The sequence below is a fragment of the Leptopilina heterotoma genome, unplaced genomic scaffold (assembly GCF_015476425.1).
Source record: "Leptopilina heterotoma isolate Lh14 unplaced genomic scaffold, ASM1547642v1 Lhet_125, whole genome shotgun sequence".
NCBI classification, from domain to species: domain Eukaryota; kingdom Metazoa; phylum Arthropoda; class Insecta; order Hymenoptera; family Figitidae; genus Leptopilina; species Leptopilina heterotoma.
The window spans coordinates 1389508-1404523 of record NW_025110845.1 but is presented as its reverse complement, the minus strand read 5'-3'; the positions used below and the strand labels follow the sequence as shown (position 1 = coordinate 1404523).

General features: G+C 27.4%; 1 protein-coding gene across 1 annotated transcript; it reads right to left on the bottom strand.

The window, feature by feature from the left end:
- Nucleotides 1-531: 531 nt before the first annotated feature.
- On the bottom strand, nt 532-2150 carry LOC122512751 (tigger transposable element-derived protein 4-like). The gene is made up of 3 exons (XM_043628785.1): nt 1944-2150; nt 1598-1787; nt 532-1502 (listed from the first exon to the last, which is right to left on the bottom strand). Exons 1-3 carry the CDS (start codon nt 2148-2150, stop codon nt 532-534), a joined length of 1368 nt encoding a protein of 455 aa, XP_043484720.1.
- Nucleotides 2151-15016: the final 12866 nt, after the last annotated feature.

Sequence of the window (15016 nt, the reverse complement as noted above, 5' to 3'; positions counted from 1 at the left end):
CGCTGTACTGTACGGTACATAACGAACTTCAGATTACTGGCGATGGATGTGTAAAGATTATAAAAGTTATAAAAGGTTGTTTGAACTTCTCTCTGCATTTTACAGGGTTGAGACTTCCATTAAAATAGTATAATGCCTGCATTATTATTCTTTTTTTAAAATTTTTTTTATTTTTAATTTTTTTGTATCCCTGCTTTGCAATATTTATTATATGAAATTAGTAGATATGCAAATTAGGTAAAGAGAGACATTCTAATGTTATTTACTTTCGAAAGAGGAAGAAAGCAATAGCGTTAGATTTTCTGCGTTATAAACAGAGACCGATAATGGTACAGTAAAGTTCGTTTATAATGACATGCAAGGGACCTGGCGATTTGGTCATATTAACCGGTCGTCATACTAAACGGGCAATATAAAGTTATGAAATAAAATAACCACTTAAGATATTTCAAATTAAATTCGTACTTTTATTACAAACTCTTGTCATTTAAATCACAATAAGTATTAAGTTAAAATATTATTCTTCATTTACTATAAAAATGCACTCATTTTGGTTTGCCTTTGCACTTTATGGGAATAAAAATGATTTCTTATAGCATTATGAACCTTAGACATTGAGCTTTTAATACTATCGCTGTCTAAACTACTATGGACAAAGTGGGATAGCAAATCAGCAGCTTTTAATGCCTCGGTTACAGTAGGAATTTCACTGACTGTGTTTTCTTCAATTTCTTCATCGTCTTCCTCACTTTGTTGTTCATTGATTACATCCTGCACGATGGTGTCAACTGTAGTTTCTTGCGTTGAGACGACACTTTTATCGACATTAACGTAATTATTCCACATTTCGTCCGAAACTTGTAAGTTACAATTTAAATCTTTGACCCACAAAGCCAGTGGCACGTCGTCTTCAGTAACATCCTCAGAAGATGGAAAATTACGAATGTTTTCGTTCAATCCTGCATGCTTGAAACAATTGTAAATGGTCTTCTGTGAAATTTTGTTCCATGCATCATAAGCTAGCAATATCGCATCCAACACCGTTACCTTCATAGTAGAAAGGTCTTCATTAGCTTCCAAGTGTTCCAAAGTACGAAGCACAAGATTTTTTCTAAAATGACTTTTTAATCCATGAATCACGCCCTGATCCATAGGCTGAAGGATTGATGTTGTGTTGGCTGGGAGAAAAGCAAGAGTTATAGATTTTAAACCACTAATCTGAGAATGAGCTGGGCAGTTGTCAACTAGTAATAGAATTTTTTTATTCTTTTTTATTAGTTCGTTATCCCAATCACGAATCCACTTCTCATAAACTGATAAGGTCATCCAGGCTTTAGAATTATGCGTGTAATCTACTGGCAACGATTTAACGCCTTTGAAACATCTCGGCTGTTTCGCCTTCCCTATTACCAGCAATTTCTTTTTTACTGTGCCACTCATGTTTGCTGCTACCATCATAGTTATTCTGTCCTTTGGCATCTTACCACCGGTACAAGTCTCACCTTGAATTTAAAAAAGTCTAATTAAAATCTTCATTCATGCTTTCATAGAAAATTAAATGCAAAAAATGAAAAAGCGTTTTCTGTACAAGACTCACCTTTAAATTTCAAAGTTCTGTCTGGCATCATTTTGTAGAAAAGTCCAGTTTCATCCGCATTGAATATTTTGTCATCAGCAAATCGTTGTCGTAAATTTGGCCACACAGTCGTCAACCAGTTAGTGACAGAAGTTTTATCAACGGCCGCGGATTCTCCACTTATTTTTCCCACTACAATGCTATGTCTCTTCTTAAATCGATCTACCCAACTTTTTGTACAATTAAAATTTAGATTCATTTTTTTGGCAAACAAATTAGCCTTTTCCATTAGCAAACAACCACTGATAGGAATTTTTTTTTCTCTTAAACTATTAAGCCATTGTAGCAGACATTTTTCAACATTTACCTGAGTTGACTCCCGAACTCTCTTTGATTTTAAAGCATTTGAGTTGAAAGACTTCTCAATTCTATCTTTATTTTTCAAAATCATTGAAATTGTGGAATGTCCAACACCAAACTCTTTTGCAAGTGCCGCATTTGACTCTCCATTTTCCAGTCTGCATATAATGGCACCTTTCTCTTCAATCGTGAAAGCTCTGCGATTAGGAGCCATTTTTGTATAAATAAATTTTTGTATATAACTTACTGAATAAATCGTCACTGTATGTCTTGAAACGACACTTGTCACTATCAATGTAATCAGAATTAAGGATTTTGTTGACCACATGAATTTGGAAACAAATAAGTAATACCTAACATTCGTCATTATAAACGGTGTGATTCATCTAAAATATGTCAATATTAACGTCATTATAAGCGGTATGTCACACTAACCGATGTCATTATAAGCAGACTTGAATACATTGAACATTTAATGAAACCAAACCTTATATCAAAATTATGTCACACTAAGCGGGCCGTCACTATAAACGAACTTTACTGTATTTTGTATCTAGAAAGAAGGAGACAGAAAGATATTTGAAAGATATATATATATATATATATATATATATATATATATATATATATATATATATATATATATATATATATATATATATATATATATATATATATATATATATATATATATATATATATATATATATATATATATGACTTTCCACGAAAAAACAGGGCTTAGCTCCCAAACGTGAATTTCACAGGGCGAGCGATTGAAGTACTACGATTGAAGTTAACTACGCTTGACATACCCATCTTTAAAACGATATATTGTCGAAAGTAGTTGATATTTTTAACTTTTGACTTTTGCATCTGAAAAAGCAACATAAAATCTGTCGATTACCATAAAAAACTCAAATTGATTTTTTGGACCTAAGCCGTGTTTTGTCGTGGACAGTCGACGATTGAAGTTAACTACGCTTGACATACCCAGCTTTAAAACGATTCCGCTACTGCACATGATCTAAATCAGTTCAAATTAATCCAATATGACCACCAGGCAATTAATAAAACGTAAAATAATTTATTTAAAATGTTGTAAACAATATTAATTAACAAATAAATAACCTTGATTCCTCTTCACTAAAAAAGTTTTTTTTCGCATTTACTTTTTTATTTAGGTTCATGTAAACAATATATGTCCTTCTTGTTACAGGAAAACTTATTTAAATTGTTATAAAAATTGTTAATTAACAAATAGTTCATTTTTGTCCCTCTCCATTAAAAATATTTTTTACGTTTTCTTTTTTATTTATGTTCATTTAAAGAATGTGTTATCCTTGTTTAAGAAATAACATACACTCGAATCTTGATATAACGAGAAGTGAGGAATCCGAAAAATCTCGATATAACGACTGCGTGAGGGGGCCCCACTCTTAAACAATTTATTTGTGTGAAGTTAAGTAACTGTAATTAATGTCATGTGCAAAAAAACGATGTTTAAATGTTTTCAAATAGTGGGGATAAAAGAGGAGAAATATTTCTCGTTGTAACGAGAGTTGACAGTTCGTTGTATCAAGCGCTCGTTTTATCAAGATTCGAGTGTATTTAAATTGTTATAAACAATATTAATTAACAAATATATAACTTTGATTCCTCTCCATTCAAAAAATTTTTTTATGTGTAGTTTTTTTATTTAGGTTCATTTAAAGAATATAAAAATATAAGTATAAGTACTTATTTTAAGTTTACATCCTTTTTAAAATAAGTAGTTATAATTACATTCTTATATTTTTCAAATGGACCTAAAAAAAGTACACGTGAAAAAAAAATTTTATAGAAAGGCTTGATCAAATCTCAGACTTATATTTTTATTGTTAATTTTTAAAATTGGATACTTTTAAAATTTTTAAATTTTGCTCTACTAATATGCATAAAATGTGTGCTCTGCAGTTTGATGCATATAGTGTATTCGGATAAATAACGTGAATTTTTCTAAATATTTTTATTGCATTTAGGATTTTCCTGTTAATAACAAACTTGGAAAAATATCTGAAATGGACTGTTTTGCCCTTCATTTCAAATGTGATATAACTTTAATATCTTCGTTATATATTTTAAAAAATTTTCATTTACACTCTAAATCTGAATCAGTGAAATTCTACTTAAGATTAGTGAAATTTTAAGAATAACTGACTTTATTCTCGCGAATTGAATCAGTGGAGTTTTACTAAAAATCGGTTGAAATTTACAGAAATATCAGTGATTTTTTACTGATTGTCCAATCAAAAAATTATTGGAAATTTCTGTCACGCATATTAAAATTTTCAGTTAATTTTTAATTGCCCAATCAGTGAAAAATAAATAAAATTTCAATTCAATGTTTCCTTAACCCTCACAGGCTCGAGCCGGGTCCCTCGGACCCGGAGGAAAGTTTTTTTGATCTACTTCCGGTTAGGAAAATATTATTGGAAAATCAACTTCACATTAGGCTTGGGGACGTAAAAACATACATTTTTCACCAGTATAAACAATTTTTTATTAATTAAATACTCTGGTAAAATTACCTTGTAAGTCGATCATACGTAAGGGCTCAAGCCGGGTCAGAGGGACCCGGGCTATAAAAACAAATTTTCAAATTTCCTTTTTTTATACAATATTGGATTTATTTATGGTATTTTTATCAATAACTGACATAATAAGTGATAACATATGCTGAGACGCATGCTTATTCCCGAAATCTTTTTTAACTAAATAGTTATTTGATATAAAACTACTTAACTTAAAATTCACATAATATGCACATTATTTGACATAAATTTCATTGCACACAAAAACTATTTAACATAAATATCATTTGTCATAGAACTCATTAAACAGAAATATTATGTTACATAAAACTCAGATAACTTAATTTCCATTTGACATAAAAATTATGTAACATACATTTCTATTGACATAAAAATCATTTAACATAAATTTCTTTTGACATAAAACTCATTTAACGTAAATTTTATTTGTTATAAAATTTATTTGACATCTATTTCATTTGGCATAAATGTCATTTAAGGGGGAGTGACATCTTTAAGACCTCTTTTGAACCTGTTTTTCATGAATTTTTTTAAGACACGGGAATAAAGTAAACAAAATTTGGTTTTGAGGGATTTATTTGTTAACTTTTTAAGTTTACAAAAATATATTTATACGTAAAAAAAGTTTAAATTTGTTGCCTATAGAGGGCGCCGAAGTTGGTATCCATTCTCTGCAGAGCAAATCGGTGGGCAAGATTCCGGTTAGACCGTTTAATCTAAATCAAAAATTCAAAGTTTTTCTGAATCTAAGATAGATTTAGCTTTCGAGTACGTAGGATATTTTAAAAATATTAATTTTGGTGTATTTGGCAGTTGTTTGAAGTAAAAAGTTGATTTTTAGGGCGAAAATTTGTCAAAAAATATGTTGCCAAAAGAAACAAAGAAACCAAAAAAAATCCGCTACGTACTCGAAAGCATTAGTAAATGACGATAAAAAAAACTTTGTCCGAAGTCAATCCGATCAAAACTGTTCTAGCTAGACTGCCTACCGTTTTGAAAAACGTCATTTCGAGAAAAACGCGTTTAAAGTTTTGAAAGTACTTGAAGCGCTCTTGGACACCTTTTGAAGATTTTGATTTTTTTCACATAAATAACTTCGAAATCATATCTAATGATATAATTTCTATTCTACACATTATAAAGTAATGAATTTTATGACTTATGATATTTATGTTAAATGTTTTTTGTGTGCAATGAAATTTATGTCAAATAATGTGCATATTATGTAAATTTTAAGTTAAGTAGTTTTATATCAAATAACTATTTGGTTAAAAAAGATTTCGGGAATAAGCATGCGTCTCACATATGCTTAACACATCAGTAAATTTAATAGAACAAAAATACAAATTAGAAAAATCTTCCTTAATAAGTACGTAGTTCGATTTATTCAAAATGATTCATTAAAATTATTAAACAAATTTTAGTTATAACTTGATTACTTTTTAATATTTTAAATTTTGTATCTAATTATATCATTAAAATTGTACTAAATATTAATAAAATGAAGCACTTTGCTATTAAATTTTATTTTTTATTGCATTGAAACTTTCGGGTCCCTCAGACCCACCTTGTGTGCGCATTTCAAAAATCGAACTCGAGCCTGTGAGGGTTAATAGACAAACAGCTATTTATTGGCTGGAGTTTGAGAGTGACGATCGTGATGGGTTGTGAAAATGACATGATGACGGTCGCGAGTGGTTGAAATACGATGATGGCGGTCACTATGGGCTGAAATAATTTCAAATTTTTGTGCGCGCGCAGTTTTGAGGTTTTAATTTATTTCACGTGGTCGAGTGCGAGTATTATACATGAATACATGATACATGTCGAATATTACAGATTATTACAGAATATAGAAGTAAAGAATACGTGTTTTTTCCTAAATATTCTTCATCATTCTTAATTCTTAATAATATTCTGGATATATTTTATGATAAAAGTGAAAAGTGACAAAACAATAAAAATATATATAAAATATCAGAAGTGAAAAAAGTTTTGTAATTAAAAAATAAGAATAAAGAGGATATAAGTAAGTTTTTAAAAATTGTGTAAAATACTACTTTTTAGTAATAAAAAATATTTTTTTATATGTAAATGCAATTAATAAATAAACATCTTTCCTGTCTAAATCATTAAAACATAATCTATTTTTTAGCAATTAAACTTATAATAAAGAAATTTAAGTAACTTTCTAGAATTAGTTAAAAAATTCTTGAGTTTGCCTTGTTACATTAAAATATTAAAATCAATAAAATTGCTGAAATACTTTCAAGCACCCAGATTTTATTTTTAAAGTATTTATGTTGTTTTTTTAAAAGAATATTTAGGTATAAAATTAAACTCTGATGGTTAATAAACAGGTGTTATAATAATTGGATTATAGTTTCTGCATCTGTAACTTTTAGAATTAAATTTTAATGGTAAAAATCCTTTTTTTTAAACAAAAACATTAATTTTTTAAAAATAAACTGATGCTTATTTTAGCATTATCCAAAGAACATTAAAACATGTAAATATTTCGGAAATTATATTAATTTTACTACTAATAAATATAATAGTAATAAATAATTTATCCCAGAATAATTTAATCCCAACAAAAACATCTTTGATATTATATGAACACAATTAGTCTTGTAATATATATTAATAGTATTTCAATATTAAATAGAAGAGAAACCCTAATAAAAATATAATATACACTATCGGTCAAAATTTAGTTTAAGGTGAATGAAAAACATTTCAAAACATATAAAGTAAGGAAACTAATATTTTTTTCCTTTTATGTTTTAAAAGATGATAACATTTTGAATAGATCAACATCTTTCAGAAGTCGTTTAGCCAATATTTCATTTAGATATTTTTTAAAAATCTTCATTTTCAATGTTTTACAAAAATTGTAATAACTTCTAAAATAATGAACGCTTTTTATTGATCTTAGGCTTATTTTAAAGATGATTTTCTAAAGAATGCGAATTATTTAAGATTTAAATTTAGGTTAAATTAAGGTTTTATTTTGTCTTAAATGGCTAGGAGTGGGCGCGCAACGCGCGCCTTCTTAGTTATAGTATTTATTATTTCAGTTTTCTAATTTTTGTTTTTTATTTGGCGTAGGAAAATCATAATCTGAATTACTGACTGTTTCTAATTTTTCACAAGAAGGGTAATAATTCCTGAAGTGGGCCCCTATTTTTCATTGGGTCGGTGAATTTTTCTCATTCTTATATGTTTCGATAGCGTATGATGGTATAATAAAAACCTGTAAATAGTTTTCCGAAATTCGACTATTTGTCAAAGTTATTCAAGGTCAAAATTATTTGTAGCGTTTTAGTAAATAGCTAAATACTCGCGATCGGATAAACCGATTTTAATAAAAATTGGATTTTTTTTTAATAATCAAATAGACAATATTTTTAAGATTTTATTTGCACAATAAAAAAGTAGGATTCTTTATCATTTTAGAAAATATAATATTTTAGTTACAAAAATTTTTGTAAAGTTGAAGAGATTTGAAGCAAAACAAATGAATTCGTGTTAATTTCATGCTTTTACGTATATATGTATGATTGATAATATGTAATTTTTGGTTAAAGTTGTCGAGTTTAGTTTATTCATTTGTTTTACCTTTTATAACTTTTATAATCTTTACACATCCATCGCCAGTAATCTGAAGTTCGTTATGCACCGTACAGTACAGCGGCGCAGCGCGGAGCGTCCGCGCGCTAACGTAACGCGCTGTATTCAATATTTAATTTCTCGAAAACAAACAAAATCGGTTTTCTGAAAATTAACAGTTTTTTGGGAAAAACCTCAGCTTTCCAATAAAAATAAAATAAAAAAAGAAAAACGAGCCCGCAGATGAGAAAAATTAAATTTTATCTTTAATTTTTAAAAATTTTGGTCAAAATCAAAAAATTTTCTAAAATGGACTACGGCAATCGAAAGCTTATGAAAAAACCTGAAGATACCATATTCAAAAATTATTTTTCATCGTCTCGTTTAAATACAATAAATAAACGAAGTAGTGCGTGTCACATCAAAACTCAAAACATCTACCCCCTCCACTTCTCATAATTTTTTATAAAATTCAAAAATATTTGGCTGATAAATTACTTACTTATAGGACAACTCATAAAAAAATTTGGAGATTGATTCATCAACACTTTTATTTTGGATGGACATTTGACGTGAAAACCGCCATATGACAATAATCATAATAGACAGTGTTTGGCATTTCATTAAAAAATAAAGATGTTGCAAATGCTATAGCAAATACTCCACAATCAACACTGCCTATTGGTTGTTGATGAACTTTTGAAAATACCACTGGTGGTTTAAATGGATATAATCTAAATAAATAGTTGAGTTGATCCTCATTTAAAGATCCTTTGTTAAGACTGTCAAAAATATAAAGTCTTGTTTCATCATAATATGTGAAAATCCAGTGATCTGATTTGCAAGAACCACTAAAAAGTATTTGAATGTGCCTCTTATTTTTTTCGATTGGAATTATCATATCAAGTACTTGTAAACATAAAGTGCTTTACATATTATAAAACGAATCTGACAGTCTTTCTAAAAGCTTTTGAAATTCATGCATATGGTCATTATTTAACATTCCATTTTTATTATCAATTATATCATAATTTTTATCATTTAAACTAACTAATTCTTTTTTATTAGCCATGCTTTTATTTTAAAAAATTGACAGATATGATGACAATTACTTTTAAATAAATAAACGTCTTATTTGTTATTTGTTCTCTTATTTTATTTTACAATTTCAATTTTTTCAATTCTCTTTATTTTCAATTTCCTTGTAATCAATTTTTAATTCCAATATCAATTTTCAATTCCAATATCATATATATCATATATTCCAATATATATTTTTCCAATTTTCTTTATTTTCAATTTCCTTGTAACCAACCTTGTAACCACTATCAATTTTCGCAATTCCAGTGTCAATTTTCAATTCCAATATCATTTGTTTTTACTTACAATTTTTCTAATTTTCTTTATTTTCTATTTCCTTGTTACCAATATCAATTTTCAATTCCAATATCATTTGTTTTTACTTCCAATTTTTCCAATTATCTTTATTTTCAATTTCTTTGAAACTAATATTAATTTCCTTGTAACCAATATCAATTTTTAATTCCAATGTCAATTTTCAATTCCAATTTCCAATTTCTATTTTCCTATATATTTCAACATTCAAATTCTATTTTCCTTTCATTTAACACCAATTTATATTTTCCTTTCATTTGACATTAATTCAAATTGCAAAATGTCAATAAATTTTTTATTATAATTATCTATAGACAATTTTTTTATCGTAGAAAAAAATATGAAAACTGCTCACAAAAAAAACTTTATATTGTTTCAATCAATAAATAAATTCAATCACTTTTGTACTACAAAAAAAATTTTCTGCTCTTAAATTCAATCAATTTTCTACTACAAATACTTTTCTGCTTTATCTATAAATTGAAAAAAAAATTTGAATTGATTAAGTGGAAATAACTTTTTAGTTTTTATAACGAAATTAGCAAATTAATTTTGACAGCATTATTATTTAAGCATCTATGCGACTAAACCTTGCGAATTTTTAATTGATATTATTAATATTATTACAACAAAAAAAATCAATAAACATAGGGGAAAAAACTGCTTCTTTCAAAAACTCCTTAAATTTAAAAAAAAATTTGAAATATCATATTTTAATAATAAAATTACTTACTTAATGTTCATGAAATTTTCGATCTTCACATTGTTGGTGTCACTTATTTTAATCACTTAAAAAATAGAAAAGTATCTTATTTTGAATCAACAAAAATTTGAAAACTCTTATTATTGAAGAATTCACTTTTAGTTAAATAATTGTTCGATAGACAAAATTAATCCTTCTATGAAACGATTCTTAAACGTCAAAAAAATTAGAAGAGATATGGATAATTTCTATCTTCTACTGATTCCAGAATATATATATATAGTAAATATATCGCATTATGCGAGTGCGACAGTAACACTACTATACGTAATTTGTTTGAATCTTAATACTCGCACTTATGCCTACTACTGATTCATAGTATATATGTATATGTATAATTATGTATATATATATATATATACTAGGGGGGCTTCGCTCCCCTGCGCGCTTCGCGCGCTAACCCCCTATCTCTATTTTTCTATTTATTTTAATTTTTATAAATTTAAAGTAATTTTTTCTTAATATCAATGCATCTTAATAAATTGCATACAATACATGACAAAATACACATAGATTTTGACGTAATGTAACAATCGTTATGGACCTTTTTTTATCTAAATGTCAAAAATTAGATTAAACTTTGACATATATTTTGACCCATTTTAACCTATAGGTTAAAAAGGCGTCGAATTTTACATAGATTTTGACGTATCATAGATACGTTTATAGTCCTTTATTGTCCCTTTTTAAGTTGTAGTTAAATAAAAGTCAAATTACACATAGATTATGACGTAACTAAATGAGGGAGTAAAAATAAAACGTCAAAATTAGGTCAAAATTATAGGTGTAAGAGCAAACACAATTTTAAAATTACCTTACATTGTTAGGTCAGATGCCAAACTTCACCTCATCATTAAGTCTGCGCGCGGAAATTGTTTGACAAATTTTGAGAATTTTTGAGAATTTGTAATTGACAAATAGAATTTATAAACATTTTTTTCTTTTATTTTTAAAAAACTTTGAATTTTATTAAAACAATTGTAATTAAGAAATAAAAATTAGGCACAAAATGGGTAGAAATATTTCCTTCTTCTTAATCATAATTTTTTAATAATTAACAATTTTATATTTTTTATAAATAAAAAGGAGAAAAATTTGCAAAATTTAGATCAGTCAAACAAAATTTGTCATAAATAAAAGCATATGTATAATAAACAAAATTTATTTATTAAGCACAATTTTTTAGAAATTTTCTAATTTTAAATATTATTTTATCATAATTCATAAAAAGAATATCTGCATTCGTTTTGTCAAACAATGATTTTTAAAGAAAAAAAAATAACAAAAGCATACACAAAAACTAACTTCAAAGTGTTTCTTTCAGAATGAAAGAATGAAATACGAAGATTAATATAATTAATTAATGAAGACAGTAATTAGAGCAATTCTTGTTTTATTTTACTCCTTAACCTATTAACGCGCAAATGTACAATTTTTTGGACCAAAGTTTTTAGGTTTTATTTTTAGTTTTTCGAATTTTAGTACAGGTATTCGTATTGGAACACATTTAAAAGTCCTGAATAACGCGTCAAAAATATATTCCCTATCAGATAGGGGTATTCCGAAAATTTTTTTTTCAAAATGTCGGACACAAAATGGCGTCTAAAGTGAATTTTTATTTACACTATCGTAGCCATGTGAACAAAACCGCAAAACTTGATAGATTACTTTAAAATTTGACAGCTAAGTGTTTTTCATGTCCCTGATCACAAAAACAAAGTCAGAGTTTAAAAATTCAAAATGGCGGATCCAAAATGGCAAATAAAATTTTTTGAAAATCTGCTGATTCGCTTGAAATTTGTTACTCGGGGGGTTTTTAGGGTCGCTGATTACGAATGCAAAATCAGATTTTGAAAATTGAAAATGACGGATCCAATATGGCGGATAAAATTCAATAGGCCGAATAAAATTGTTAAAAACTAATTGGATTTGACTAAAAATTGTTACTCAGGAGTTTTCTGGGTCGCTGATTACGAATTCAAAGTCCAACTGCCATATTGGATCCGATATTTTGAATTTTCTAAATCTGACTTTGAATTCGTAATCAGCGACCCCAAAAACCCCTAAGTAACAATTTTCAAGTGAATCCAATTAGTTTTTAACAATTTTATTCGCCGTTTTGAATTTTATCCGCCATATTGGATCTAAAATTTTGAATTTTCAAAATCTAACTTTGGATTCGTAATGAGCGACGCCATAAACCCCCGAATAACGAGTTTGAGGCAAATCTAATCCATTTTTAGAAAAGTCATCTGCCATATTGTATCCGACATTTTAAATGTTCTAAATCTGACTTTGAATTCATAACCAGCAACCCTGAAAACCCCCGAGTAACAATTATCAAGTGAATCCAATAAGTTTTTAACAATTTTATTCGGCCTATTGAATTTTATCCGCCATATTGGATCCGCCATTTTGAATTTTCTAAATTTGACTTTGGATTCGTAATCTGGGACCCTGAAAACCTCCTAGTAACAATTTTCAGTCAAATCCAATCAATTTTTAATTAAGTCAACTGCCATATTGGATCCGCCATTTTAAATTTTCTAAATCTGACTTTGAATTCGTAGTCAGCGACCCTAAAATCCTCCGAGTAATAATTTTCAAGTGAATCCAATTAGTTTTTAACAATTTTATTCGCCGTTTTGAATTTTATCCAACATAATGGATCCGCCATTTTGAATTTTCTAAATTTGACTTTGGATTCGTAATCTGGGACCCTGAAAACCTCCTAGTAACAATTTTCAAGCGAATCTACAGATTTTCAAAAAATTTCGTCCGCTATGTTGGATCCGCTATTTTGAATTTTTAAACTCTGACTTTGTTTTCGTGATCAGGGACTATCTGATAGGGAATATATTTTTGACTCGTTATTTAGGACTTTTAGATGTGTTCCAATACGAATACCTGTACTAAAATTCGAGAAACTAAAAATAAAACCTAAAAATGTCATGTTTTTTTTTTTTAAACATATGTAATTTGTTTATTTATAAATTTATAAAATTTTTTGGAACGCCATTCGAAAGAGTGGTTATTGGCCAATAAGAAATTACTATTGCGGAATTTTTTCTGTTGAGTTTTGATGTTAAAATATAGTGTCAAACTTTGGTCCAAAAAATTGTAGATTTGGGCGTTATTGGGTTAAACATTCAGTTATCCGTTAAGAAACTTTTTTCCGCGATTTTTCGCCGACTTATGATTTTTTTAAGATTTTCAAAATTTTCCGGTGTGAATCTTCTCAAATCCAATAAACTATAGAAAAATATGAAACTGTCAGACTACTAATTACTTTTAATTTTGACAATTGCTAGCAAAATATTCCATTTTGCTTCCTCGTGAGGAAGCTTTGTAGTTATTTCATTTACAAAATTTTTAAAAATCCTTTTAACAAATTTTCTTCCATATGGGACTATCTATCTATATATATAAAATCAGACTTTTGTCTGTACATTGCTCAGAACTTTAAATTTCGCACATAATTATTCGTTTTAGGCATCAAGGATTCCAAATATACCAATAAAAAATTTCGTGTATGTATGTATGTATGTATGTATATATGTATGTGTGTCGGTATGTCACAGAATCTTTGTTCGCGCATCACTTAAAAACGGCTGAACCATTTGAAACCAAATTTGGCAGAATGTTAGACCTTAAGCCAAGGAAGGTTTATAAATTTACAGATTTGAAAAATATTAATTAGAACGGGAGACATTCATTTTTTTCGAAAAATTCAAAAACCAAAAATTTTCAAATTTTACATTTTTTTAAAAAATGCTTTCAAACTTTCTATAATTGAGTATAACATGTTATTTAGTCACATTTTAGAATAGTTTTGCCAAAAATAATGTCCTATATCTAAGATGTAAGTATAAAATTTTTTTTAAAAAATTCAAAAAATCGAAATTTTTCAAATTTAATATTTTTTAATGAATTGCTTTTAAACTCTCTATAATTGAGTATTACATGTTACTAAGTCAAATTTTAGCATAATTTTTCCAATAATACTGTCCTATAACTATGATGTAAGTATAAAAATGATTTCGAAAAATTCAAAACATCGCAAATTTCCAAATTTTATATTTTTTAATGGACTTCTTTTAAACTATCTATAATTAATCATTACATGTTATTTAGTCACATTTTAGCATAATTTTTCAAAAAATAATATCTTATAACTACGATTAAAGTATAAAAATGTTTTCAAAAAATTTTAAAAATCACAAATTTTACATGTTTTGATGATTTGCTTTTAAACTCTGTATAATTGAGTGTTACATGTAATTTAGTCATATTTTAGCATAATTTTGCACAAAAAATGATATGACTAAGATGTAAGTATAAAAATATTTTCCGTATCAAAAAATCGAAAAAATTATAATTGTTATTAATTACTATCAAGTTTAATTCAGTAGTATTTTTGGGGTTATTTTTATTTTATGAAAATACTCTTTTTTAAGAAAATATGTTATATACCAGTACCAGTCTTTGACGGGATTTAGTTTACCATAATAGAATTGACAGAGTGTCTACCAATTGCGCGGGGAAACCGATAAATAGCCAGGAGTTTAATTTGACCAGAAAAAACCGGGAATTTTCTTATCAAATTAAAAAAGTTCTATTATATTAATTTGATTTAAAAAACTGCTTTTTACTTTAATTTTTATTGTCTAATTGTCTAATTGTGACACAATTATTTATAATTAGACTCTTCTTTGA

Coding starts and splice junctions, on each gene's coding strand:
- LOC122512751 (XM_043628785.1), bottom strand. CDS start 2,150: ATGGCTCCTAATCGCAGAGCTTTCACGATTGAAGAGAAAGGTGCCATT. Junction 1,788..1,943: donor GAGTTCGGGAGTCAACTCAG/GTAAATGTTGAA, acceptor GATCGATTTAAG/AAGAGACATAGCATTGTAGT. Junction 1,503..1,597: donor CAGAACTTTGAAATTTAAAG/GTGAGTCTTGTA, acceptor TTTAAATTCAAG/GTGAGACTTGTACCGGTGGT.